Source organism: Channa argus, chromosome 1 (assembly GCF_033026475.1).
Source record: "Channa argus isolate prfri chromosome 1, Channa argus male v1.0, whole genome shotgun sequence".
In the NCBI taxonomy this organism is placed as follows: domain Eukaryota; kingdom Metazoa; phylum Chordata; class Actinopteri; order Anabantiformes; family Channidae; genus Channa; species Channa argus.
The window spans coordinates 29,678,797-29,704,228 of NC_090197.1; the positions used below are offsets into that span (position 1 = coordinate 29,678,797).

At 40.3% G+C, this 25,432-nt stretch overlaps 1 protein-coding gene across 1 annotated transcript in view; it reads right to left on the bottom strand.

The window, feature by feature from the left end:
* Positions 1 to 374: 374 nt before the first annotated feature.
* LOC137101628 (uncharacterized) overlaps positions 375 to 25,432 on the bottom strand; it is a 59,048-nt gene continuing 33,990 nt past the window's right edge. The window contains exons 2-5 of the mRNA XM_067480303.1: positions 19,023 to 19,127; positions 14,463 to 14,599; positions 10,809 to 10,933; positions 375 to 8,456 (exon numbers count right to left, since the gene is read on the bottom strand). Of these exons, the coding sequence (XP_067336404.1) occupies positions 4,078 to 8,456; positions 10,809 to 10,933; positions 14,463 to 14,599; positions 19,023 to 19,127 (4,746 nt within the window). The 3' untranslated portion in view covers positions 375 to 4,077. The remainder of the gene's footprint in view (positions 8,457 to 10,808; positions 10,934 to 14,462; positions 14,600 to 19,022; positions 19,128 to 25,432) is intronic.

Here is a 25,432-nt window from a genome sequence, read left to right on the forward strand (position 1 = left end):
GTCCCAGCTGTCGGTAGGCCTTCTGGACACACACACACACACACACACACACACACACACACGCACACACACTTCAGCCCAGAGCATCTGATCAAGTGTGAGAGTGTGTGTGAGTTCGATTTTTTTCTTTTTTTTCAGGCTTATATTCCCTTTTCAGTTTGAAAACTGCTTAAAATATTGTCAGTGAGCCACAAACTCATTGTCTTCGTTTTTCTTGCTTTATCATTTCACGCACCGGGGAAATTACAGGAATGTGACAGTAAAAGATATCGATTTACAGATTTGTCTGCTTGATAATGGACTTTTTTGTGAAAACCATTTTCAGGTGATTTTTTTTTTCCCCTATTGAAAGAAACACAGTGACAACAAGAAAGTGATATCAAGTCTACTGATTTATTTTCATTTTCAGAGTAATTTGTTTTTCTCTGTGGATTCACTATGTCTATTATATTAGCAGGGATAATATCTGTGGATATGAGGGTGCTGAAATTAGATTACACAAAAAATGGAGCCAAATATTAGTTTATCAGCATCTCAAGACATTTCTTAGACAAAACTGGGGAAAACTTCTTTCTGAAGGAAGTCAAATCAGGTCTTTGAAACCCATTAATTTACTTTAAAGAACATATGAACAGTACAACAGCTTAACAAGAGGTCAGATTAAGTGTGTGTATTTATTTCCAGGCTAAATTAGCATTAAAGTACATGATACAAAATCTGTGCCTCATTCAACTGAGGATTCTCTACAAAAATACATCTAATAACAGTTCTCTAATTTACACAGTTTTATCACAATAATAAATGAAACCCACGTTCATTGAGAACATCTGGTTTCATACCTCTTGTGGTGAAGAGCTACAGGGAGAGAACATGTGGCTGCGTGACACCAGATAAATGTGGTTTTATATTCTTACAGCTGCATGGAGTCGAAGTCACAAGTTTCAAGTCGCTAAGTCAGTTCATAAAGTTTTTAAGAAACAAACGCTGACAACGTGTCACTGTGGGCTTCATAGTGTCACCATGGCGACATGCCCGACATACTGGAGATCATCTGGCGAGGAATCATCAGTTACTTAATGACGACCTTTTGGGAGAGACAGCGGAGATGACAGGGCTGCAGCTAAAAACTGTAATTATCAAACAGTGTGTTCAGGCTTCTGGAGTGAATGCAGCCAAATTATTTTACAGTGCTTTCTCAAAAACAGTTTGAAGAACACAAAATCTGCTCTTTTTTAGTCAACATTTCATACATGGTTTTTAATTGTTTTTCTGTTTGTTTGTCATTGCCGCTTGCATCAGAATAAACTTTAGTCGCTGAGATGCATGGGCACTGCCAGCTAGAGCCCCAAAGCCACTGTAACCAGATGTTCAACTTCAGAGGAGTGAGAGGAAAAAGTCTGAGAAAAGCAAAGTGTTAGCAAGTGTGGGAGTTACTCCGCTCTTCCCTCATCCTCACAAGTCTGAGAGACCGAGTGTCACGCTGTCATGCGTTTTACACACAGCACATACACTTTTTGTTAATTGCCATGAATGTTTTCTGCTGCATTAGACAGAAAGTACAGACTAACAAGATTTAACAGAGTAAATGTCGGGACAAAGAACATACAAGATACATGCAAACCCTTTAGGTTCAAAGGAGAAACCCACCCTAAGAGGATGTTCAGCTAGAAATGCTTTGAACGTGCATTTGAATGAAAGGACTTGACTGTGGTCACTTTGTCGCAGAACACAAAATGGAAAATCACCTGCCAAACTGCAACAAGAATCAAATGAATGACAACTTGAGGAGGGAGCTTTAGTAAAAATGAAAAAATGGCTGTTTTGTGATTACCTGACAATCATACCCTCACATTTTCCTTCATTTCATCATGTCTCTCTGTGTCTGCCTCTCCCAGGGATTCTGCCTGAAGTCATACAAGGCACTGATTCATTCTCTGTGTGTTTTGGCCTTTGTTTCCTTTGGGTGAGTCACTAAATGTAAAGTTATCTCACACACTGGGATATTTTTAGTGCAGCTACAGCAGAGAGAGATGGCAGAAAATCTACAGTCGAAAAGAGTAAAGGTCAGACGCCGGAGTCAGTCCTTCAAAATCAAAGAGCAAAGAGCTTATTTCGAAACTTAACATTTCGCTCTGATGTTCAGTGGCCATGCAGGGAGGCACTCAATTTATACACCAGTGACTGCATCAGTATGCAATTTGTTATGTATGTATGTAAGTATGTACGTATGTATGCATATAGTAAGTAGTTGGAAAGGTTCAAATAAAAACTGAAAGGTTTTTTTTTGTTTTTTGACGAAGTTAGTTTTACTGTTATCAGTTTATTTGGTCAATTATTCAACACTTAAACCCTTCAAAGTACTATTATTTACTTTACTTTATTAGTAGGAATTTGGGCATGGTCATGGTTTTTTTTAGTGTTGACTGCTTATGATTATGGGCCCATACTCACAAGCCTTCCAAGAATGCTCATCTCTTAACATAAATAGTTCCAGCAAAGAGTTCTATATGCAGCTTAGAAGAAACTCTGGAAACTTGTCAGAGCAACACTGACTAGTAAGTGAAAAAAACTTTGGTTTGGTTGAAACCTGTTTAAAATAAAAAGAGAAGACAATTTTTTAATGATGGGCAAATCAACTGACCAAGAAGAAACATTTAAAAGTAGCCTCACATTTGTCAAATTTGATTTACCGTAAATTGTAATCTAATTAATATTAATCTTTATCAGTTAATGTGATTGCTGGCTGTCTATTTACATAGTGGTATTGTAGTCCACAGGGAAACCTACTGTGTACCTGAACACTGTTTTGTCAGCCTGCATAGTGCGAACATCCAGCGGAAATTAAATGAATTGTTTCACAATATGAGTGTGTGAAAGCGCTGTATTAGTTTCTGTGATCATCCTACTTACTGACTGTGGTAGATGCAAGTTGCACCTGTCCAGCTGCCAAATATCCTGACATTTTGAACACCTTAATTTCTGATATTAAGGAAATTATTGGTTTTGGTATCAGATATCTTGAGAGATTTACCACAAATATTATCCAAGCATTGTTCCATCTTTTTGTCTTTCTAACCATTTCTGGTCTGTTTAAGAAACTCTTTAAAGTCATCCACCCTTCTCTGCTAGAATCTAGTCTTTAACTGTCAGGGAAAAGTTTTGTCACAGCCAATATTTGGATTCACAAGCTTTGTGAATATGGCCCATGTATGTCAATGCAAAGTATATGTCAAGTGGTATTGGCACATAACTTGCATTTTGTAACTAAAAGCCAAAAATACTTATTGTTTATTCTTAGTCTTTGATAAAATCTTTGAGTTTTATTTATAATAGTACATGGATTCATTTAATATTGATATTATTTCTTGACACTCGATTTAAGCTTTTAGAGTGGACACATTTTTATTTCTGAGCAAGGCTAACAAAACAGGGGTTAACTTAAAAAGTAACATGTCAGCAGCTCTTGATGCTCAGTTCACATCTGTCTAAAAGTAATTCGGGTATATGTAGGAAATCAGTAGTGGAAGCCCTCAGGGGGACAGATTTAAATTTCAACAAGAAAATGTCTTGCATTTATTATCACAGATTGAAGATATCTGACAGTGTACACAGATGGATGTGTACTTTAAAGACTCAAACTATAAAATTTCTAACATGCCCTGAAAGCAAATCATTGATTTAAAATGCATGACAGGAGCATCGACTGATTTCTACAGAGGGAAACAAGCCCAGCTGTGTATCCCTTCCACAATCCCGCTGGCTGCACACCTGAGGCTCATTTTGAGCAAGATTGCAACTGATGAAGATAATTAGCCATCATTTTTTTCAGATGTGTGAATCAGCGCTTAGAGTGTTTAGACGGGGTGATGAGGTTGCCCGAGGTTTGGCTTTAAGAAGGATGAGTTTTGTTTTTCTACTTAAGTCTTCCTGATGTGGTTAGCGCTCCTGTTTCATCCTCGCTGCCACTGTGCTGGTAATGACACATAAAAGCTGCTTTCACCCAGCTGACAAGTTTTTCCTTGGAAAATGCGAAAATGCCTCTTTCATGAGTCTTATTCTTTGCGCCTTTTTTATTTTTTAAAACAACACCTGCAGGGGCAAAACTGTAGGATGTGGTGGAGGATACAGAGACTGGGGGTGACTTGGCATGGGGTGAAATGCTGTTGCTAATGGATATGGACCGGGGGCATCCAGGAGAGGGATGGGGGACGACGTGAAGAAAGAGGGGGGAAGTGGGGGTGGAGGAGGAACAGGTGGTGGATTAAGGGCAAGAGGAGGGAGGTGTGGGGAGAACGAGGGAAGGAGGTGGGGGTATGAAGGGACAGGGAGGTGAGATGGAGGCGGGAGGAGCGAAAGGTGATGCTGGATGATGGTGTGATGAAAGGAGAAGGCGGAGGAGGAGGAGAGGGACGGCCGAAGGAGGAGGGGAGAATGGAGAGGGATGCAAGGTGGAGGAAGAGGTAGAGGAAAACAAGGCCTCTTCTCTGGGTAGATATGTTCAAATTCTATCTCCGTCCTTCTCTCTCTTTCTTTCTCCTCTTTTTCTTTCTCCTTTCTTCGGATCCACTCCTTCTCCCACTCCTCCTGCCTCTCCTTTAGCCTTTTCATCTCCATCTGCTTCTCCTCCTCCTCCTTTTTTCTACCCTCTTCCACATCTCTTTCCTCCCCTCTCAGCTCCATACATATGCTCATGACTGCACCAGCATCCCCTTCGTTCGTGGCACTGTTGTTACTAACAGCATCGCCACAATAATCACGATCAGTGACGTGGTTACAGTTAAAATAATTACACTGACCACTGTCAGTATCATCAGTGCAGTTCCTATGACTTTGATCAGTGCAGGTCTTATAATCAGCTGCTGAATCAGACAGCTTGCGTTTGTGTGGAATGTGACATTGAGGATTGGCTTTGTTCTCCTCACTGTGACCACTAAAGTTATAATCACACTTTTGATTACATGTGTTATCACAGTTGTGTGTAATGTCCCAAGATTTGCTTTGAGCTTTATTATCCTGACAGAAAACAGTTGTTTGGTCAGTGTTGTTGCTGGAATCACAGTCAGTGGACACCAGTTCATTGTTTGTGTGCTTGTTTTTACATTGACTGTGGTCATCATGTGTGAGATTAGTGCTACAGGTAAGCGAGTCATTAAAAAGTGGGTCTGCTTGTGTGTCCATCAGATGACATGTAGCTTTGTAACTAATAGAAGTTGATTGAAGATCGCCCACATGATGACAGTCACTTTTGACATTTGCATTGATACTGTGATTGTTTTTTTCATCTTTCTTGCAACAAGGATCACAACAGATTGCAGAATGATCACGTGTGTCGTCCCTTTTAGACTCTCCTATAGAAAGACAGTGGCCACTTGGTGTGATACAGGTGTGGCCGTCACTGTAAGGCACAGTGCTGCCTTTAACGTCATCAATGCGGCGGTAGTTAATGAGCTTGTCAGTGGTGTTACAGCTAAGTGTTCTCTCCACGCTTTTTATGTTAAGGCACAGAGAGTGCTTTAACCGGCAGAGGAAGTGGCAGTCAGTGTTTTCATCTCCTGTGCCGCACTCAGCTGTGTTGCAGTTGTCTGAAGGCATCTCTGAGATGTCCTGTACACACAAGGGCTCACCAATACCAAGGTTAGAAGTCAAACCGACACAATCTTTTTCCTGTCTCTGCCTCAAACCATTGTAGACCCTTTTCGCTTGTCGCTTTCCTCTTTTTCGTTTCTTCCTCGTTGTTGCCTCAGCCTCCAGCGAACTCGCCTTCCTCTTGCCAGCCGTTACTCCGCCCATCATTGTCGCTTCCTTCGAATTGGCATCACCATGGAGGGTCATGTCTGCGCAGACTGATCTAATTCCCGGTTCTGTTACTGTCTGTTGTCCAAAGCAGCGTGGGCAAAGGCCTAACACCGAATTGCTGTGTCCTGCAGATATTGTTTGTCTTTGACTACATGCTGTTTCTCTAAAGGGAGCTGGGACAAGGCTAATCGTTGGATCACATGCTGTTTCCCTGTGTGGTGTAAGAACAAGACAACTTTCTGGCTCACATGCTGCGTCCTGACAGGGAAAAGAATCGCCTCTAATCGCTAGGTTACACATGTTTTCTTTAGCATCCTGAACAGCTCTTATCTCCGGCTTCCTCAGATTCCTTTGCCTCTCATCTCTCTGCCCTTCCTCCTTCCCTGCTTGTGTATTTTTGTGCATCTCCCCCGTCTCTCCGTCATTCTGAACAGGGTCGGGAGTAATTGCAGGACAGCATGTCGTCTCTATAACAGACCCACGGACGGGGCTAATCACTGAGTTACATGCTGCACCCCTGCAGAGGAGCGTTCTGAGCCCGTGGCCCCACCCTGAGGCTGATTGCTGGGATTGATGCTGGCTGGCCTCCCTTTTCACCTGCAGACACAGCTGGTTACACCGATTACACCGATTCATGGGAAGATTACTTAATAGCTCTGATCTCTTCTCGTCATTTCCACCTGCCATATCTTGCTCCGTCTGATCTCCTCTTATCCCTCTCTCTTCTCCCCTCACCCTCTTATCTTTCCCTCCTACCAGCCGATGCGCTGCAAGATTACTTAAAAGTTCTTTTTCTTTGCTTTCCCTTTTTTCAGTGCTCTCTCCTTTCAGCCTGTCCTCTCCTCTCTGTTCAACTATCTGATTCATAGAAAGATTACTTAATCTTCTTCTTCCCCTCTCTGAGTCTTTTCTATCTGTATCCTCTCCTCTTTTCCGTCTACCCCTCTTTCTTGTTCCTCTCCTCACCCCTCCCCTTCTCTTCCTCCTCCTCCTCCTCCTCCCTGTATTTTGAAGGCCTGGCGATGGGGCAATGTGGCTTTCTGCAGAATCGGGAATAAATTTTAAAGCGTTCTCATCACGGCAGCTGGAGCCATGCAGAACTGCATTGCCACCGCTACAATTGGCTACTCGTTTCATAGGATTTCTTGCTTGTCCTCCTTCATCCTCGTCTTCCCTTTCATCTATCTTCAACTCCCTTCCTCCCTCTATGTTTCCCTGTCTCTGTTGGCAGTTGGGTTGTTTGATTACAGATGACTTTACTCTCTTCAGCCCTTCTCTCTTTTCCTCACCCACTTCCTTGGGCCGGCTATGTGCTCTAAAGTCATACAGGAGAGGGTTGATGCTGTAGGAGATGGAAGGCAAAGTCTTGGTGTAGCTGACCATCTCAGATGGCCAAAGAAGAACCCTGCTGCCATCTCGGCTCAGAACATGACAAAAGGGCTCTTTGGAGCGACTTGATGAAGATGATTCTTTAGCCCAGTTTGATAGAGTTGAGTTTGATTCTTTGGGTCGTGTTTGGTTTGTAGTGTAATTTAAAACACCAGAAGTTGTTTTTTGAGTTGGATTTTTAGAGGGGCAAAAAGTATCTTTGAAGTCTTTGGTGGGGTTTAACTCCTGCTGCATGTCCACACTGTCATGTGTTTTAACCTTGCCCTCATTGCATACTGAATCTTGAGCCACAGCTGTGCCTACAGGGCCACATATCTGTGCCGATGTCACATCATTTAAATGAAGATGAACTTCAGTCCCACTTTCACTGCGTACTTGGGCTCCAGTCCCATTGTCATTACATAAGGAGACCTGGGCTCCAGTCCCAATGATGACAGAGTCCTTATCTTCGATCACATTGCCATTACATAAAGAAACATGGGCTCCAGTCCCAGAGGATCCTCCATTTCCCCTCCCAGTAGACATAATGGCTCCAGCATCAGAATACTGAACTGCAATTTTACTGTCCACACTGCACTGGTTTTCATTGTCCCAGTGATCCAGCCCTACAACATTCATGTCTGCAGAAATTGGAGCTCGAAGCTGGTCTGTGACTTTCTCCCCAAGATCTTTGGCTCTGTCTTTCGTCATCACAGCTTCTTGCTTTCCTGACAAGCGAGAGCTCTGCCCAGATTGGATAAAGACAGCAGCTGATTGGTGGAGGAGGACACAGCTTCTTTTGGGCAGTGAGAAGGACACAGGACGAACTCTGCTGGGGACGGACTGGACTTCTGATGCTGCACGCACTGCTCTGCTACTGTTGATGCTGATGTCAGCCTTGTTTCTAACACCTGTGGTGGTGGTGCTCACAGTGGTTTTGTGAAAAATCGAGCCATTAGTTGTGCTGTTAGGGACAGTTGTCGAGATGTTATTGGGAGTAATGGGGTTGCTTAAATATTCACAAGCCCCCAGGATCTTGTTAAAGCGGCTGGTTTTGGTGGAAGTGCTCATGGTGCTTTTGGTGGTGGTAGTACTGGGTATAATGGCAGTGGCTGTCAGGTCATTGTAGTCCATTTGGGTCTTGCTGAGGATGCAGTTTTTACCAGCAGCAGCAGTAAGTGGAGTTTTGTTGGTATCCGTTTGGTGATACACCCACTGCGTGTTGCTCAGGAGTCTTGGTTCCAATGCAGGATCCAGGGGAAGGAAGGGCTGAAGCAGTGGAGTTTGAGGCTCTAGATGGAGGGGAGAGCGGAAGGGGATTACAGCAGCTGACATCAGTTACATTTACATGCAAAACATAACAGGATTATGTGCCTAACCTCACTATAAAGAAAGGAGTAGGAAGGGATACATGTAGAAAAATAGAATCCATTGTTAAGACTTCCCGTACAGTAAGCTTCTTATGCATTTATTCAGCAGTCTGGCTGCTCAATGTTACTCTTTTGTTGCTTTTAACACATTTGAATATGATTTATGGATGTAGGGTGGCCTTTAAGAAAACCACAAGCACAAAGATGAACGTGTGGCTCAGTTAGAAATGGGAAAAATTAAGATTGAGTGTTTTATTTCAACATGTAATATCCATTTTTGTATATCCATTTTTTGCACAACATGCTGGCAGACATTCATCTGTCTATACATCAGCATGGAAAATGATTCAGAAAATTACTTCTTGAGTGAAGGTTTTGAGGTGATTCATAACTGTAAAAGTAATCCATAATGTGCCATCCCCAGAACCAGAAACCCCTTTTGTTAAATATTAGAGTTTTAGAAGGGAAGGCTTTAAATGAATTCTTTTCCAATACTAATGGGAGAAAATGCATTTAGCACTCAAAGAGGGTCAACTTTAAATGGCGTTTTCAAACTTTTCCACTGGTTTTGACTTTAAAGTAAGAAAAGAAAACTTTGCTGAATATGAAGCTGACAATTGATCGATTTGAAACCTTAGGATTCTGATTTAGTGTCATGCTTTGATCTTTTTTTTTATCTTGTGCAATAATAATACACACGAGATGGACTCAAAGGAGCTGATATCACCCTCTCGTTCACAACAAATAAAACTGAATGACACATTTAAGTGGAAAATAAGACCCAAAGTCATACTCAGCTGTATTGCCTCTATACACCTTTGCCACATAAGTGCACCTTACTAAAACTCCTTAATACAACAGCCCTGTAAAAAGAAATCTAACTGTAGCTTGGATGTTTACTTTTCTTGAAACTGTTTAAAGAAGTCTTAACTTGTGCGGTTACAATACATTGTCATATTGAGAAGTGTTCTTAATATCTAATCACATCTCTTTTCTGTTTTATTAGTTCTGTTGCATCTCTTATTTTGAAAAGTAATATATAATGTAAAAAGTAAAAAGAAAGAAGTGGTGTTTGAGCTCAATAAATGTGATTAGAAAGTGGCACAGTAAAAATGTAGTGCTATGCATAAATACTGAAGATGGTGGATCTGAGTATTGGTTTCATCAAGTCATTACTGTAGCAAATATTCCTATAGTATATACCTCACACTAAATCTTCACATTTTTATATTTATTTATTTATGAGGACCTTCCTATGGTGTTCACATGCTACTGAGTGGCCATTATCTGTTGTCATCAGCACCATAGATAGGGCCCAGTAGGTACCTTCTTCATATGCTTATAGGCTCAGTAAGTTTCTCTATCCGGACCTCCTAAAATCATAATTGGCTACCCCTGCACAAGATGTTGCAAATTTAGGGGATAATGATAACACAGCCAGCTAGTAGCTAGTAACCTACTGAACCATATCTATGGGCTGATAAATGAAACATTTCTGTTTAGTGGCATAATAAGACATTTATTAGCTGTTCAGGACATGAACAAGACATGAGGCTCATCTTCATCTCATTACTAACTATATAATCACCACATTTATGTTCTAAATTGACAAAGAAATATAAGCTGCTTAATAGCTGCAAAATATGTGTTACTGAGGACAGTAGAAGACAACTGAGGCTTTCTCAAGCGTTGTTAGTGCAGTGTAAGGTGCTACATACCTGCTATGCACTATAGTGTAAAGTGGTTACATGCAGGCTCCATATCTATGCCCTAACTTCTTGTACCATGCACTCCTGTCTTTTGTGGAGCACTTTACACTTTAGCAGAGCAGGATTGTGCCATATCGAGTCATGCAACACAACTAATACTATAGATTCATCTAACCTCTATTCAAAGGTCAGATCTGTCAAGATTGGTTTCAGCTGTTTAAAGGCAGAAATTTGTGTGTCCAAGTTGGCCACAGTTGAAGTCTATGCGGATTAACTGGGCAAGCAACTAGAACAATGTTTCATTCGATGTTTCTGTTGCTGTGTTGTGTACCTGGTCTTTCCTGAACAATATGCTGTCTGTGCATTTTATTGTATGTTCTATACAGAAACTACAGAGCTGCTCATTTCTCTATTAAAGTCTGCCATCAGTAGAAATATTTCAGCAGCAATCTCTGTTTAATCCTTTAATATGCAGAGTAATATACTCATCACCAAAACCAAACACCTCCTCATAAACTATTCACGCAGCCTATATCATGCCGTTTAACTAGACAAGAGTCCTCACTTGTTCCCAGTGTTGTGCTGCTTGTACGGATGTTGGCCCAGTTCTGCTCAAAGTCTGGTCTGGATTGGTTCTCTGGATCCACTGCCACTGTGGTGGATCTGAACATGGGGCCAGAACCTGGAGCACTGAGGAAAGAAGATGGGGTGAAAGAATCAGATAAAAACAGTGGAAATTATAGATGAGGAGACGAGAAGTGATGAAGAGAGAGGTCAGGACAGATTAGGAATGAATAGAGGACAGAAAAATGAGAAGATTAGATCAGAAGTGAAAGAAGAGGAAAGAACAGAGAACAAATTACCAAAGGACAAGAGGATAGTATTTGAAGGAACAACAGGAAAGAATTAAAGAAAAAGGTTTGAGAGCGATAAAGGGGATTAAGGAAACAAAGTGAGGAGATAATGGAAGGAAGAAAATTAAGAAAGACAAGAGGATTCAAGGAGAGGAACAAGGAGAGAAGTGAAAAGGATGCAAAAAATGCAAGGAAGGGGTGACAGTGGTTGAAAGGGTGAGAAAGGAAGTAACATTTTAAAAAATGAGAAGAGAGAATTAGGAGAAAAAGGAAGGAAGAAAGATTGAGTGTGTCCTTTCATCCTTTCCTTCATTTATTTTTTATAAATGAAGGAAAGGATGAAAGGCCAAATAAAGAGAAAATGGAAAAGGGGAGAAAATAAGTGAAAACAAAAGAAAAAGATGAGACAAGTGGTGGGGTCGGGGAAGAAGGAAGAATGAAGAGGAGAGGGAACAAGGAGATGAGCAGTGAGGAGGACAGCAGGAGAGCAGAGCTGAAATCCAGCTGAAAATCAATTTGGCCATGCCTTTCCTTCTCCCTCCCTTTGTGCCAGGAGCCAAACTGCACTGTTGCAGACCTGGAAATGGCAGCGACAGCCGACACTGATACACGACTTTGTGTACAGTGAGTGGGCTCAGCCGCACGATGTGATTGGTCAGAGACACTTCACATTCATGCTGATAATCCCAATTAAGCACAGCGAGATGCATTTTATCGGTTGCTGTGCCAACACTCATTGTAACCAAGGAGCTAGTTAGTGATTGTTTCTTCTGTTCTGGTTTATTTTTACTCCTCTGAAACAAATACTGCATGTCAGCTCATGAAGTGTTTTCAGAGACATGTAAGGCTACTTTTGGCTCACCACTCAGTACATGAAGTAAAAATCTGACTTTCATGCATGGATTTTAAAGCATGCTTGATGTGGTCCTCAGGGACTACTTCCTGGCTGGGATCTTGTACGTTCTCTTTGCGTGGGCATGATCAGGTTGTGACTCTCAGCTCTCGGCTCAGCATTAATGTGATACCGTATACAGTATATTTTCAGAAACCAAATTCTCTATTTGGTTGCTCGCCAAATGAACTCCCTTTAAAAGTTTTTTTTCTAGCAAGAAGCAGGAAAATCCGCATCATCTGTTTCTAGAGCTCTGTTATCATTTGTCTTACAGGAGTTTTAGGACCAGAAAAATGTGAGCACAACACTGTTTGACAGCCCACTTAAAAGTCCCAGATGTCTGAGCTTCCCAGCAGAACATGAAAACACAGACAAATATGTAGATTTTTCAACAAAACACAGCTGTAAAATAACTTGATAAAGCAGGGTCTATGTGTGATGGATTATCCAACTGAGAGGAGTCTCACATTGCACTGCAACTAGACAGACACATACAGGATTTTGCTTTGGAAAATCAGTAGGCCTTTGTTCACAGAAAAATGTTAATATGTCGCAGTAGGAGATGCACAGGTGTAAATAACAGTTGTTTGTGGCTGAATCACATTAAGCTGGCTCAGGTGCTTGGACATTTGAATAGAGAGGAACCATTGCTGATGTTATTATCAATGCTTCAGCTTTCTCACAGGCGTAGTACCGTTACAGTAAACGTGCATACACTGGCTGATAACTAGGTTAGATAACTAACCTTGCTCTCAAAGCAAAAGGAATTATTGACAGTGAGCAAAGCATGAATGGACATGCCTGACCTAATGTTTTCAGTTGCACCTGTTCTTTTCCTGGTATGACACTACTGTGAAAAGAGGTTTAGGCCAAAGAAAATACCATCAGCTTCATGAAGAAGTAGCAGAGGTCGCCATGTACACGGAGTTTCTAACCAACTTTTTACAAGTGTGTGTGTGTGTGTGTGTGTGTGTGTGTGTGTGTGCATGACAAGCTTCTGCAGAAAGAGAAAGGAGTGGAAGTCCAAATACTGTATCTGTCTGTATCCTCCACATAGTTGTTCCATTGAAAAGGTCTGTTACATCTGTCTCCTGGTCTTTCCCTCAGACATACACACACACACACACAAAGGATAAATCGTGAGGAAGCAGTGCCTTGTATCAATATACTGGTAAAATGTGTTAGCCATACAGCTAAAATAAGTCAGAAGTAGAAGAGAAATCCAATTACTGATGTGTTGTGTGTATATGCAGATTTGCAGTAACCAGATTACAACAGTGCACATAAATGCATTCCCTGAATACCAGCGTAACTACATTCTCTCAATAACCAAGTTACTTAAGTACATGTAAACACACACTGTGTGTGTGAGTATATTTCGAAATATTTCTAAATTTCTACTTGCATTCATCATTATTGTTGTTAATGTAATGTATGTCAGAGGTGCTTGTGGTGTTGAACCCACATAGTTCACAATTCATCCAACTGCACTTTCTGTTCAGCAAGAGTTTTTGTGTTTTCAGACCACTTCATTCTTGCTGCTCTCATTTATCTTGTGTTCCTTATTTTTAGCAAACAAAGCATTAAAAATACACTGTACACTACTTGTTCACCACATAATAACAGGTACTGTAGACACAGTTAAAGCCTTCATAGTGAACATTAGAGAATTTAGCTGCTAATGAAAGTTTTCTCAAGAGTGAATAAAGACCAAAAACTGAGCTGAGGGAGAGTATTAAATCCTACTACATGCTAACACATTCGTATTATCTGCTTTGTATGCTCATGATATGCTCTTACACATTGTTGCTGAAGTAGTTTCATCACTAAAGTCTAATTAATACTTTTTGTTTGCCTATACACAGACACTATTGATGCACAGACGCTCACAGCTTTTTGGAGGATGTGGGCGCCATCTTGTGAGGCTCCCCTGCCTGTCTGTTGATGACTTGGAGTCTGTTTTGATGTTTAAATCACTTTTTAGCCAATCCTAAGACTGGCAAGTTACCCATTCTAACCACTGTACCAGGCACAATGGACTGCATGCCGTACAAGATGGTACCCGCTCCCCTCAGCAGTTAACACGGTATGTTGTATGTTCACATTCTCTATTCATACTATTAAGTTCCTTTGTTTGTATTTGACTGAACAAACCAGTGTCTTGATTATTTGTCTGGCACATGATCACAGACTAGGGTGGTCGTGTAATTTATATCATGGATACTGTGGCACAGTGAAAAGGTTCTTCAGAAAAGAGCATCATCCCTCTTCACTGTTACTTCCATATATTTGCTCTTGGAATTGTGAAAACATTCACCTTTATTTGATTGTTTGTTACTTTTATATTAAGTTGCGTGTAATGTCAAACTAACACCAAACTTACTGGTGTGACAAACATACAGTATTAGATACCACGCTCAGATATGGTCCGTAATGTCCCATCAGTTATCATTTAGAGATGCATGTTACTCACCACTCTCCTGTCCTCTTCTCTTTGTGTTGATGGAGACGCCTCAGCGCTCGCTCCTCTCTTTTCTCCTCCCTGCGCCTCCTTTGCCTCCTGCACGCCAGCGCTCTGTAAAACTCCCTCTGCTTCAGGTCCTTCAGACGCTGGAGGACAAGCAGAGTTATTATTTTTAGTAGTAGTAGTATTGGTGTTATTCTAACAAAGAGAAATAAGAGGTCAAAGGGTTAAAGCAACAAGATTATAGATATCACGCTGCATTTAGTAGCTGTATATGTCTGTTGTAGTTTATCTGTCTATTTTGCAATTCTTGATGTTTTTCTGTGTCAATATAAAGTGTGCGTGTGTGTGTGTGTGTGTTTACGTGTTTACAGTATGTGTGCTCACTAAGTCAGCCAGTGTCAGCTTTAGTACAGTCCAGACCTTTTTAATTCACTTACTGAGCTCTGTCTGCAAGCTGTCTGCAAGCCGGAGATACTGATACTGTGTGTGTGTCTGTTTGTTTGTGTGTGTGTTTGTCACAAATAATAATAATAATTTACTGGTAGGTTTATATCACAGACAGACGGATGACAAAAGGCAGACAGACGGACAGAGGCAGAGAGGCGGGCAGAGAAACCAGCAAATAGATAAACAGACCCAAATAGACAGACAGATAAAACCCAGAGGGACACAGGGAGAAAGGAAGACGGATGCAGTGTGTGTGTGTGTGTTTGTGCGTGCGTGTGTGTGTGTGTGTGTGTGTGTGTGTGTCTTTTCAAGCTTGCAATGTAGCCTCTGCATTTCTTAGGTGTACATGCAGTGTGAGGGGTGGACACAGTGACAAGAAAACCTCACAATACACTGTGGTCCAATGCAACACCGGCACAACTACTTTTAAAATAACTATAGAGATACTGATGTATCAAAGATGTTTTGCAAAGATCAATAAAATACACACGTCAGGAATCCACACATTCACTGTTTCATGCAGCCTTGCAGGATCGACTGTACTGCGTGTGTGCACTCAGGCTGCATACGGTGTAAGCAGTATACGGGGTAATTAGCTGCAAACATATAAATACAGACACCACTAGCCACACAAAGTACACGCTTCAATTTAATCACGTGACCTGGCTCCTTCTCCCTCACATGGAGGTGGTTTGGCCTTGAAATGATGGATGTGTCAAAAAGACTGCAATGCAAACTAACTTGGTGATTGTTGGTAAAGACAACTTGACATATAAGTTGTTTCACCACCTACAAACTGACCACACAGAATATGAAAAGCTTTGGGGGACGATAGGTCTGTAGTGGTACAATTAGGTACAAGGTACAATTACAGAAATACATTTAGATAACTTTAGTGTGTGTGTCTTCTTGGTGGATTCTTTTGTGATGTGAATGCTGTATTTCCCACTAGATCATTGAAGCCAACAATGACATAGGTGCCATTGGAATAACTTGTCAGAACTGTACAACCTATTGGTGAGTATAAAGAACCTTACAACCTAAGAAACCCTGTTCCCCCAGCTAGACTTTCCAGATTAAATTGAATTGTCTCACTAATGCGTGTAACTGTACGCCTCCACAAACATCTGGCTCATAGCCCCATGTGTGGTTTTAATGCAAGGAACTGCATTTTATTGGAATGTGTTTATATGAAGCTTTGGTTTAAGTGGGCTTTATGTCAGTGTTGAATAGAACCAGATATAGCATCACAAAACTATAATTATTATAATGTGGAACAAAGGCAGTCTGGCAATCTGAAACCACTGCCTCGACATCATAGTGTGTATGGAGAAATTGAGCTCTGATAGAAACACTGATAGGGAAAGTAACGTGGCATTGTATTCTTTAAAACAGTCAGAGTTCTTTATCTGGGTAAACTGAGAAAAGTTCAGTACTGTTCTCTGCTTTTTCTGTGACACAGCCATGACTCCAAAATTCTTATGATCAGTTGATGTAGAAATAATGAGTAGAGAGGAGTCAGAAATACTGTACAGTAGTTACTTCTTCATTGGTTTTCTGAGGCTGACTTGGTTGTTAGTACTTTTGAACTGGTACAGTTTAAGGATTTGGTGCATTTTTAGTTTGATACAAAAGTATCAAAAGTATCTTAAACCTACGCATAGTGAAAGTTTGTAACTTTAGGACATAAAATTTGGAATTAACAATGTATTTGAGTGGTCAGTCTAGGATGTATAAAATTACAAACACATACAGCATCTTTAAGCAGCATAACACTGGTTAAAGTGTGCACTATTTGGCTGATTCTTTACATCTGCCACAGGAGCACATCAAGTGCTAGAGATGTGGTGGATGCTTCTTTTCCAAAAGAAGATGGAAGCGTGACTGACCAAGAACCAAGAAGACAGACAGCTCAGCTCTCTTTGTGTGTGTGTGTTTGTGTGTGTGTTCGTGCACAGGCTGAAGAATATTACTAGAAAATCCATTTCCTGCAAGTGTTGCAGTCTTGAACAATATGCCCTAAATGCTCTGCATCCTCAAGTAAACCTAATAACTCTGACACACAGCTAACTGTGAAAAATGTTATGCCTCTTTCATCGCTTGCAAGTGAACAAATGATAATTGCAGCAAATACATTCCTCCCAGCACCTATAATTTTGTAAACAGCTGCAAGTGCTCAGAGTCGCCTTCTCCCACATCCCACTGTGGAAGAACAAACTGTTTTAACATTAGTCTGAAAAGAAAAAGATGGCAAGAGAAGAATAAAAAAAAATCACAGAGTTGTGACAAGTCCCTGCATTTTTTTAGACAAGGAGAGTGCATTATTGATAAGTTGTTTTATTATGTAATCAGTGCAGTATGTACTATTGATTTTAACCTAGATTGTTGTCCTAGATAACTGTCATCATTACTGTTTTTCCTGTATTGATAGCACTAATATTTTCTCTGAAGAGATTATTAAAAGTTCTATAGATCTACTCATGAGAGTGCCTTTTCAAATAATCCCCATAAATATCAAGATTCATATGAATAAAATCCGATTTGTTCTGAAAATTCACAATCTCTGATGAATCTAAGCTTCAATTGAGCTTAACATTTTATCAAAAATAATTCAGATTATGAGTATACTAACTAGTAAAACAGCAGAAAGAAATGAATCCCCCAAATTAACTGCTTGAGTAGTTTATCATATCTTTATGCAGTACTTCTTGTTCAGCTGTGTTTGAAATGTTTTGTTTAGATGCTCTCTGTTTAAGCCCTCCATCACCCCAAGTTCTTCTGTGTAGGTAAACTGAGGTCTGTTAATGGACTGACAACATTTGTATGTATGAGTGTTCTAAACAATGAGAGGGTCCAGAGAAAGTGTCTAGAAGGCTTGACTTCTTCTACATAGGTCCAGCTCATGTTTTGCAGTTGTTTAATATGGACGGCCATCATCACTACAATTGGTTACAATAAAACATACAAAAAGACACAACATGACTGGTCCAGGACAGGCTAATACATGCCACACAATTACATCGTCCTAGCCTACGTGTCATTGCCTTTTTTTTTTTTTAACTCCACATCCCCCCATGATTGGCTCACTGGTTAAAGAGAACAACCATCCAGCCACTTCTTCTGCGCCTTCTTCCCATGTGCACTGCTAATGAGCAACTTAATGTGTTTTTAAAGCCCCCAAACAACATAAAAGCAAGTAGAACTCAGCCCACACACTGTACAACGTTGACTTACTACTACTGTAAAATATTGACAAAGAACATGTGGTTTTTCTACAGCAGCCTCTTAAGCAGCACTGACCACCGTGTTGGAGAGCAACAACCCAAACGAGAGTGAGGCCTTCGTGAGTATGGACACAATTGTTGCAGACATCCTCTTTAGCAAGCATGTTCGGACCCCAGAAGTCTCCCCAGAATAGGACATATTTTATTAAAACATTTTGTGAACTGCATGACTTTGCTAATTGCTATAAGTAAATTTTAACATATGTAACACAGATTGTCGTGACGCAGTGCTGTTATCGGCTGAAATAAAATCAGGAGCAAACTACGGTGGCCCTGAGAGCTCAGCATTGCAAATGTTAAAACACATGCAAAAAGAATCTGTTAGTGTTCCCATGTCTAATGTCCTCGTGCTGCTTGTTGCATTAAATTATTAAAAATCTATATCCACGCATCACACATTCTGTGTTTATCCCAAACCTTCACTTTGATTTGTAGGTATTTCTGACAATCCGCAGTGTGTCTATCAGGCTCGTCACGATATTTAGTGCCTTACTCAGCACAGCTTAGTGGGGTCCGTATATTGTCTATATGTATATAAAAAATTTACAGCTGTATAAAATGTCTTTTTTTTCTTGTTGTGTCCTCACGTCATGAAATCAATCAGCACCAGAGCTCCGATTTTTACTCCTAGCTGTGATAAGAATGGATTTTGTAATGTGTCGGTGTGATTTTGTTGGCCACAGTTTGAGCTATGTCATGTAACACAAACCAGAGTGGAGTGCCCGCTGTGGCCCTGGGATGTAATAAATCCATGACCTTGGTCAGGAGGGTTTAGGTGTTGTGTGGCAGAATAAACCAGACCTCCTGTCTGCCTTGTTAAGGTGGTGTGACTCACCTGCTTGTGGTGGTGGTCGTAGGAGTTGATATGGTTGTCGTATTGCTGGTGTCTCACATACTGTTTATCGCACAGCTCGCAGTAGAATCTGGAGTCCCCGTCCTCCTACAGAGAGAGGAACAGAGATGGATGGAATTAAAAAGAATGATCTCAATGTGGACAGCGTATTTGTGATGATCTTAAGAGTCACTTTAATATTTACAAGTAAAACAAAATGTAAACTTAATAAATAAACAAAACCCGCGACTTGGAAATCTTTCAAAAAAACTAAAAGAAAAGATGAACTGGGCTGTTGAATAGACACAAGCATGTCCACAATTAAAAAGAAATTATATTATAGAGAAGCTGCTTGCTTATCATTTTTAAAAATAGCTTAAATAGAACCCAAACTTTGAGCTCTGAGGAAATAATTTAGTCAAGGTTGCTTCTTTCGTAACTACGTCCAAATTTCTAACAAAGCTACTTGGGCAAGTTGGTATTACAAATGATCCTAAATCGTATGTGCCACATGCTCAATGTGGCACTGTGTGCATTGTAATTCACCGATGTACACAATTTGGAAATATAAATAGTTTGAGAGGGGTGTGAGATATTTATGTTCACATGGAGTTCTCAGGCAAAACCTGTCTTCCGTTTTCCAGGTTGCCCTTGCATCCATCCCCAGGAATATTGAGACCACTTCACACATCCACCAGAAGCTACATGGCAAGTAGTGGAAAGAACTGCAGTTGCCATGACTCAACCTCCAGACATTGTTACCCATGGGTAGGATATCTTAATGTTGTTATGTGTGTGACCAGGAAAATGTGGTTAATAATGTCAAACACACACACACAACACTCTTAAAAATACAGTAGACTGTTTTCATTAGTAGCACCGTGGCTACTAATAATATTATTTGGACAGTACAGTGGTGGAGTCAGTTAAAGCTGCTGCCTCACGCTTGCATGGGTTTCCTCCACGTACTCTTGTTTCCCCCCACAGTCCAAAAACCTGCATGTTAGGTTAATTGGTGACTCTAAATTGCTTGTAGGAGTAATTGTGAATAGTTTTCTTTACTTTGGTGCAGGAGGTAGAGCGATCATTCAACAATCCCACAATGGTTGGTTTGATCCCCAGCTCCTCCGGTTACACGTCGAAGTGTCCTTGAGCAAGAGACTGAACCCTTAGTTGCTCCTGGTGAGTGTTGGCCAGCTGCATAGCAGCTTCGCCATCTGTGTGTGAGTGTGTGTGTGTGTGATTGTGAGTGTGAATGGGTGAGTAAAAAGCAGTGTAAAGCGCTTTGAGTGCCAATAGGTAGAAAAGCGCTATATAAGTGCAGACCATTTACCATTTACTCTACGTGAGTCTCATTGACAGGTGGGACAGGCTCTAGTGCCCCCATGACCCTGAACAGACTAAGCAGTTTGGATGATGGATGTATGTTTGGTTATTGTATTTCTGTATTTTCTGTAGAAACTTTATTGGACGATGACTTTCTGTGTAGCAGAAAGTGGACTTAAAAAACACAAAAAATGAGAGCATGAGTTTTTTGGAGCATGAGTGACATGCAGCCAACGCGTGGGTGGTAATTTTAACTAACTAAGTAGTTTACTTACATAATTACAATATTTAGGTGGATGTATCTTCACCCTCAAGACTAAACAACAGCAAGCTGAAATCGTCTTATCATCGTCTTATTGTGCCATCAAAATCCTTAATATCAACTTAAGGAGTACACACTTATTTTTGAGTGCAACTATTTATAGGTTAATAGAAAAAATATCCGACAAGAACAGAAATGCTTCTTTCAGTCTTATTTGTAAAAACCATGACTTTGTCTCAAAGCTGGTTTTAAAAGTGAAAACAAAATGTGTGTTTGTGTGTGCGTGTCCGTGCATGTGTGTGCATGTATCAGTCTATGTGAGTTTTCACTCAGACACTCAGATTGCTGATCGATAGCTCTGATTGAAGGGCCCATTAGCCATCGGAAGCAATAGAGACAGCATCACTCCACATGACTACTATGAGCGTGCACGCACACACACAGTTTGGCAGGTAACAAATTAAAAGCTTGAGTATGATGAATATACATCCCCATAAAAACATTTTATGAACCTACACCGGCTCTAACTGTAATTCATGTCTCCCACCTACACACTACAATTTTACACACACATACACTCACACACACTCACACGCACACACACACACACAATTTTCCATAAACCCATACATGCATAGCTTTTAATACAGCAGTGTCATACTCCCACACAGTCAGTCACAGATGTAGTAATGCAGGATGTTACTTTTAGGCTTTTGTGCGCACGCACGCACACACATACACACACACACACACGCACACACACTCCATCTCCATTAATGGAAGATTGATTTATCTTTAAAAGTAGGGAACATTCAATCTGTGACATGACCTTCAGTGGAGGTCTGCGCTCTGTGTGTGTGATTTTGTGTGTGTATGTGTATGTCACAGTTTGCATAAGTTGGAAATTTCAAACTTTTCTTTACAAAAAAATCACAGTCGAAAACCATCCTGAGCTCGATGGCCATTAGCACACAGACAGGTGGGTAGAGGAACTGCATGAGACACATAGACAAACAGAACATGAGCAGGACTAAGAATGTGACAGAGGACAGATGGAGACAAACGAAAAGCTGGTGACAAAAGCAAAGGAGAAACGCAGACAACCTTGTTTAATCCCTCCTGGTCCCAGAGCAGCCTCCGTCCTCGGCCATTACCATAGGGATCTCCTCCTTCAGTCAGCATTAGCTCATCAGACAAGTGATTACTGGAGCTACCATAATTCCATTAAGTAACGAATTTATGTTACATTATTCTATTACAGAACGAAACACTACATTTGCATTATTTAATGAAAGACAGCATTCGTTTGCATTATGTCATTAAAGATGTTGTTGGGTTGCATTAGCCCGCTAAAGATGGGTTTCTGTGTCCATTAAACTTGGCTGCTGGATGTCTTGGAAATTGCTGTTCAGATTAAAACACATTATGCTTTAGAAGCTTTTGGTAAACTGTATCCCAGCAAAATTAAAGATTTATTGTCTTGTTGTTCTTGTTCCTTTTTGTTAAAGTTTAGCTGTGCGTAAGTTTGTGCAAAGTGCTTGATTCATAGTGTGAATGAATGTTTTAAGACGCAAGCCAATGTAAGCTCAGTGTTTACCACCACATTTTATTCTGGAAAACATGCACTAAAAAGGAGCTCAGCAGGATCATCATAAAAACTTCAGGCTATAGATAGATTTGTTTCCAATTAAATCATATTTACACTACAGATGAGATGTTGTAAATTAAATTTAATGCTCTCAGGTTAATGTCAAACTGATAATTAATCACTTTTCTCAAATGTGAATATTTATCGCTTTTTATTCTGTTGCAAATAGAATCTTTGGCCTTTTTGACTATATGAAGTTGATGCTGGTAAATTGGGATTTTTCACATTTGTAAACCTGAACTGAAACTAAGAAATTAAATGTTAAGCAGAAAATGGAGTAAATGGTTATAATGAAAAAAGTTATTGGAACTTTGGTTGATTTAGACATGAATGTGACCATGGGAGGTCCAGTCAGGTTTAAGAAATATTTCTAGCGACATCTGAGTACAGGTCACTTTACACTGTTGTCAGTCTGTGGTAGTTTGAGCAGCATGAGAGAAGTCTTGAGTTGTCTTTCTTTAAACAGTGTTCATAGGTCACTTAGAGACAAGTCCACTAATGTGACTTTTGCAGCCAAAGGCAAAAGAAGAATCACAATGTGACCTCTGCCGCAACCTGCAACCACAGAACATTGAGTCATGATGTGAAATCTGGCTCTTTGTGTAATTTTTGAATAATTTATATTTAAAGAAAACAGTAATGTTTATATGGGTATCCAAAATTTTATTTAGGAACAGCTTCTCAATTACACAATTTCCCGTGATGGCTCAACAGAAGAGGCAAATTCTGATATGTTTGGACAGCACATCAGTACAGTAATTTATTTAGTTAGTATCGTTTCTCAGATGCTAAAAATTATATAATTGACTTTAACTGTCTGTGGCCAAAATTTGTGTTTTGATTTGCAGCTTTAAAACAGCAACACAGATTAATATTGGGATCTCATGCTGTCTCATGTTTTCGTTTGTTTTATTGGTTCTTTACACTGTAGTGCTTTATTAGGTGTCATTTGCACAGTGCGGCATGCTTCACATTGGTGTCATACAGCCTGAAACACATTGCGAACCAGGAATTTATCAGTCCAATTTTCCTCAGGAAACAGAAAGCTTAAAACGATTGCTGTTGCCTAGTCTGCCACAGGTCACCTGTTACACAGATTCTATTGCATGATGTCAGTCCCATGTGAAGCTACTTGCCAGAATGAAAAGAGGAAATGAAATCTCTGGAAAACCAAACATTACCAGCGATCATAAATATTAATAAACGGATGCAAGGTTTTTTGTTACTCAACCCATAAATCACCAGTAGGTGACAGAAAAGCTTTAAAAGAAATTTAAAAACACAACACTGAGCTACCAAAAAGCTTGTGGCTCTACATTGGTCTCAACGTAGACTCAGTCCGGCTGCTACATTCCATGTTCAGGAACTAAAAGCAGGGAAGACGGTAAAACCTACAAAGACTGAAAGGTCGCACCTAAAAAAAATTTCCACTAACTTGCACTGATTGTTTTTTAGTCTCTGACACCTTTTGACTGATGTTAAGTTTTGACAATCAACTGAACGACGGTGTGTAATAATTGGAAGTTCTGGCTGTAGACAAACTTGCAAAGTCCACGATAACCCACTTTGTGTTCCTGCAACAGAACAGATTTAGATGACAACTAGTCGGCACATTGTTCTGTCAGCACGGACTGACCTAGACTGGAACAGACTTGGTCCAACTTCTTCCGATCAATCGTCAAGACCAAAGTACATCAAGTCATAAACGGTGTTGCTGCCTCAAAAGAAGCTCAAAGCTATTTTTGAGCTGTAGAGTTTGGTGTTACGTTGTTGTTGGTAACATCTAATTAGCCAAACTGGGTATCTCATTCTGACTCTGCCGCTTTATGTTTTTATTTGAGACTGAGGGGGGAATAAAACGATAAAAGGGGAAGAAAAAAACATCAAATAATCTGCATTTTTGGATGACTGGCTGCACTCAGTATCTTGAAATGTATTACTTCTGCTGAAACAAAGCTGTCGGCTGTAACTAATTTGATTTTCGATGTCTTATAACTGGCTTGATAAGTCTGAAGTGTGAAGACTTGTGAAGTCAAGCTCCTCTGCACTCTTTTTTTTCTAGCCTTGCACGCTCGCCGAGCAGCTGCTGTAAATGACTTTCTTACTGACAGATCTCCTTCCCTCCATCTCCCTCAGGGTTGTGTTAATTCTCCAAGCTTGTACTTTCTTAACACTAATGACTGACTGCATCCAGTATATGGATAGAGGTTCTATCATGTTTAAGAATCAACTTAGGTCATTTTTAATCTTTTCTAAAAAAGAGAAAATTATGACCATTTTGTTGATCCCTTTGTTGACCCCATGGTGTGAAATATTTATCACTGTGATACTTTACAAAGTAAGTCCAAGCCTTTTCTTAATCCTACCGTAAAAATGCCAGAATTAGTGCACAAGTACAGTATATTGTTAATTACAACTGGGTTAAGAAAAACACAATCAAACGTGCAGTCTGTAGGTGTACACACCTTGTTTCATTCCTCCAACAGCCAATACTTTTGCAGCTTGTCTCAACAGCCTTTAGCTATTTAAAAAAAAGAAGATTGGAGACCTCAGTGCATAGTAGCCAGGAAGGTTTGTGTTGTTCTGTAGGAAAAACTGACTCAACCTTTAAGAAGCATATGGCAGGGAAAGCTGATGCCGCTCCCGACTGCCCCAGTCAGCCCCTTGGAGGGCTGTGTGAGCCCTCTGGGTAACATCTCAGAATGCCAAAACTCAACACTAGAACAATATGCAATTACTTTATCCCTGCTGAAGTGTAAATGCTTAATTTGCAGACAAAATGACGCAGCTTTTCATCTGTGCAAGACCATCATATTTTCCATTCATAATAATCTTTTTATAGGACTATATGGAGCTGTTGGTGCTGAGGTTTGTTTTTCTGTCTGTATATAACATACAGTTATAATTGGTTGTTTTATTGTGTTGTTTAATTGTTTTTTATTTAGATGTATTTTATCATAAATCCTATCTAGAAGCAAACAAAAAATTCCTTATGGGGCAATAAAAATTCAAATTAAAAGGAAGTGTGTGTGTGTGTGTGTATGTTTGTGTGTGTGTGTGTGTGTGTGTGTGTGTGTGTGTGTGTGTGTGTGAGTGAGTGTGTGTGTGTGCATGCGCACATGCCCACGTGCATTTAGTGGCCAGCATCCATCATACAATCAGAATAAGAGCATTCTT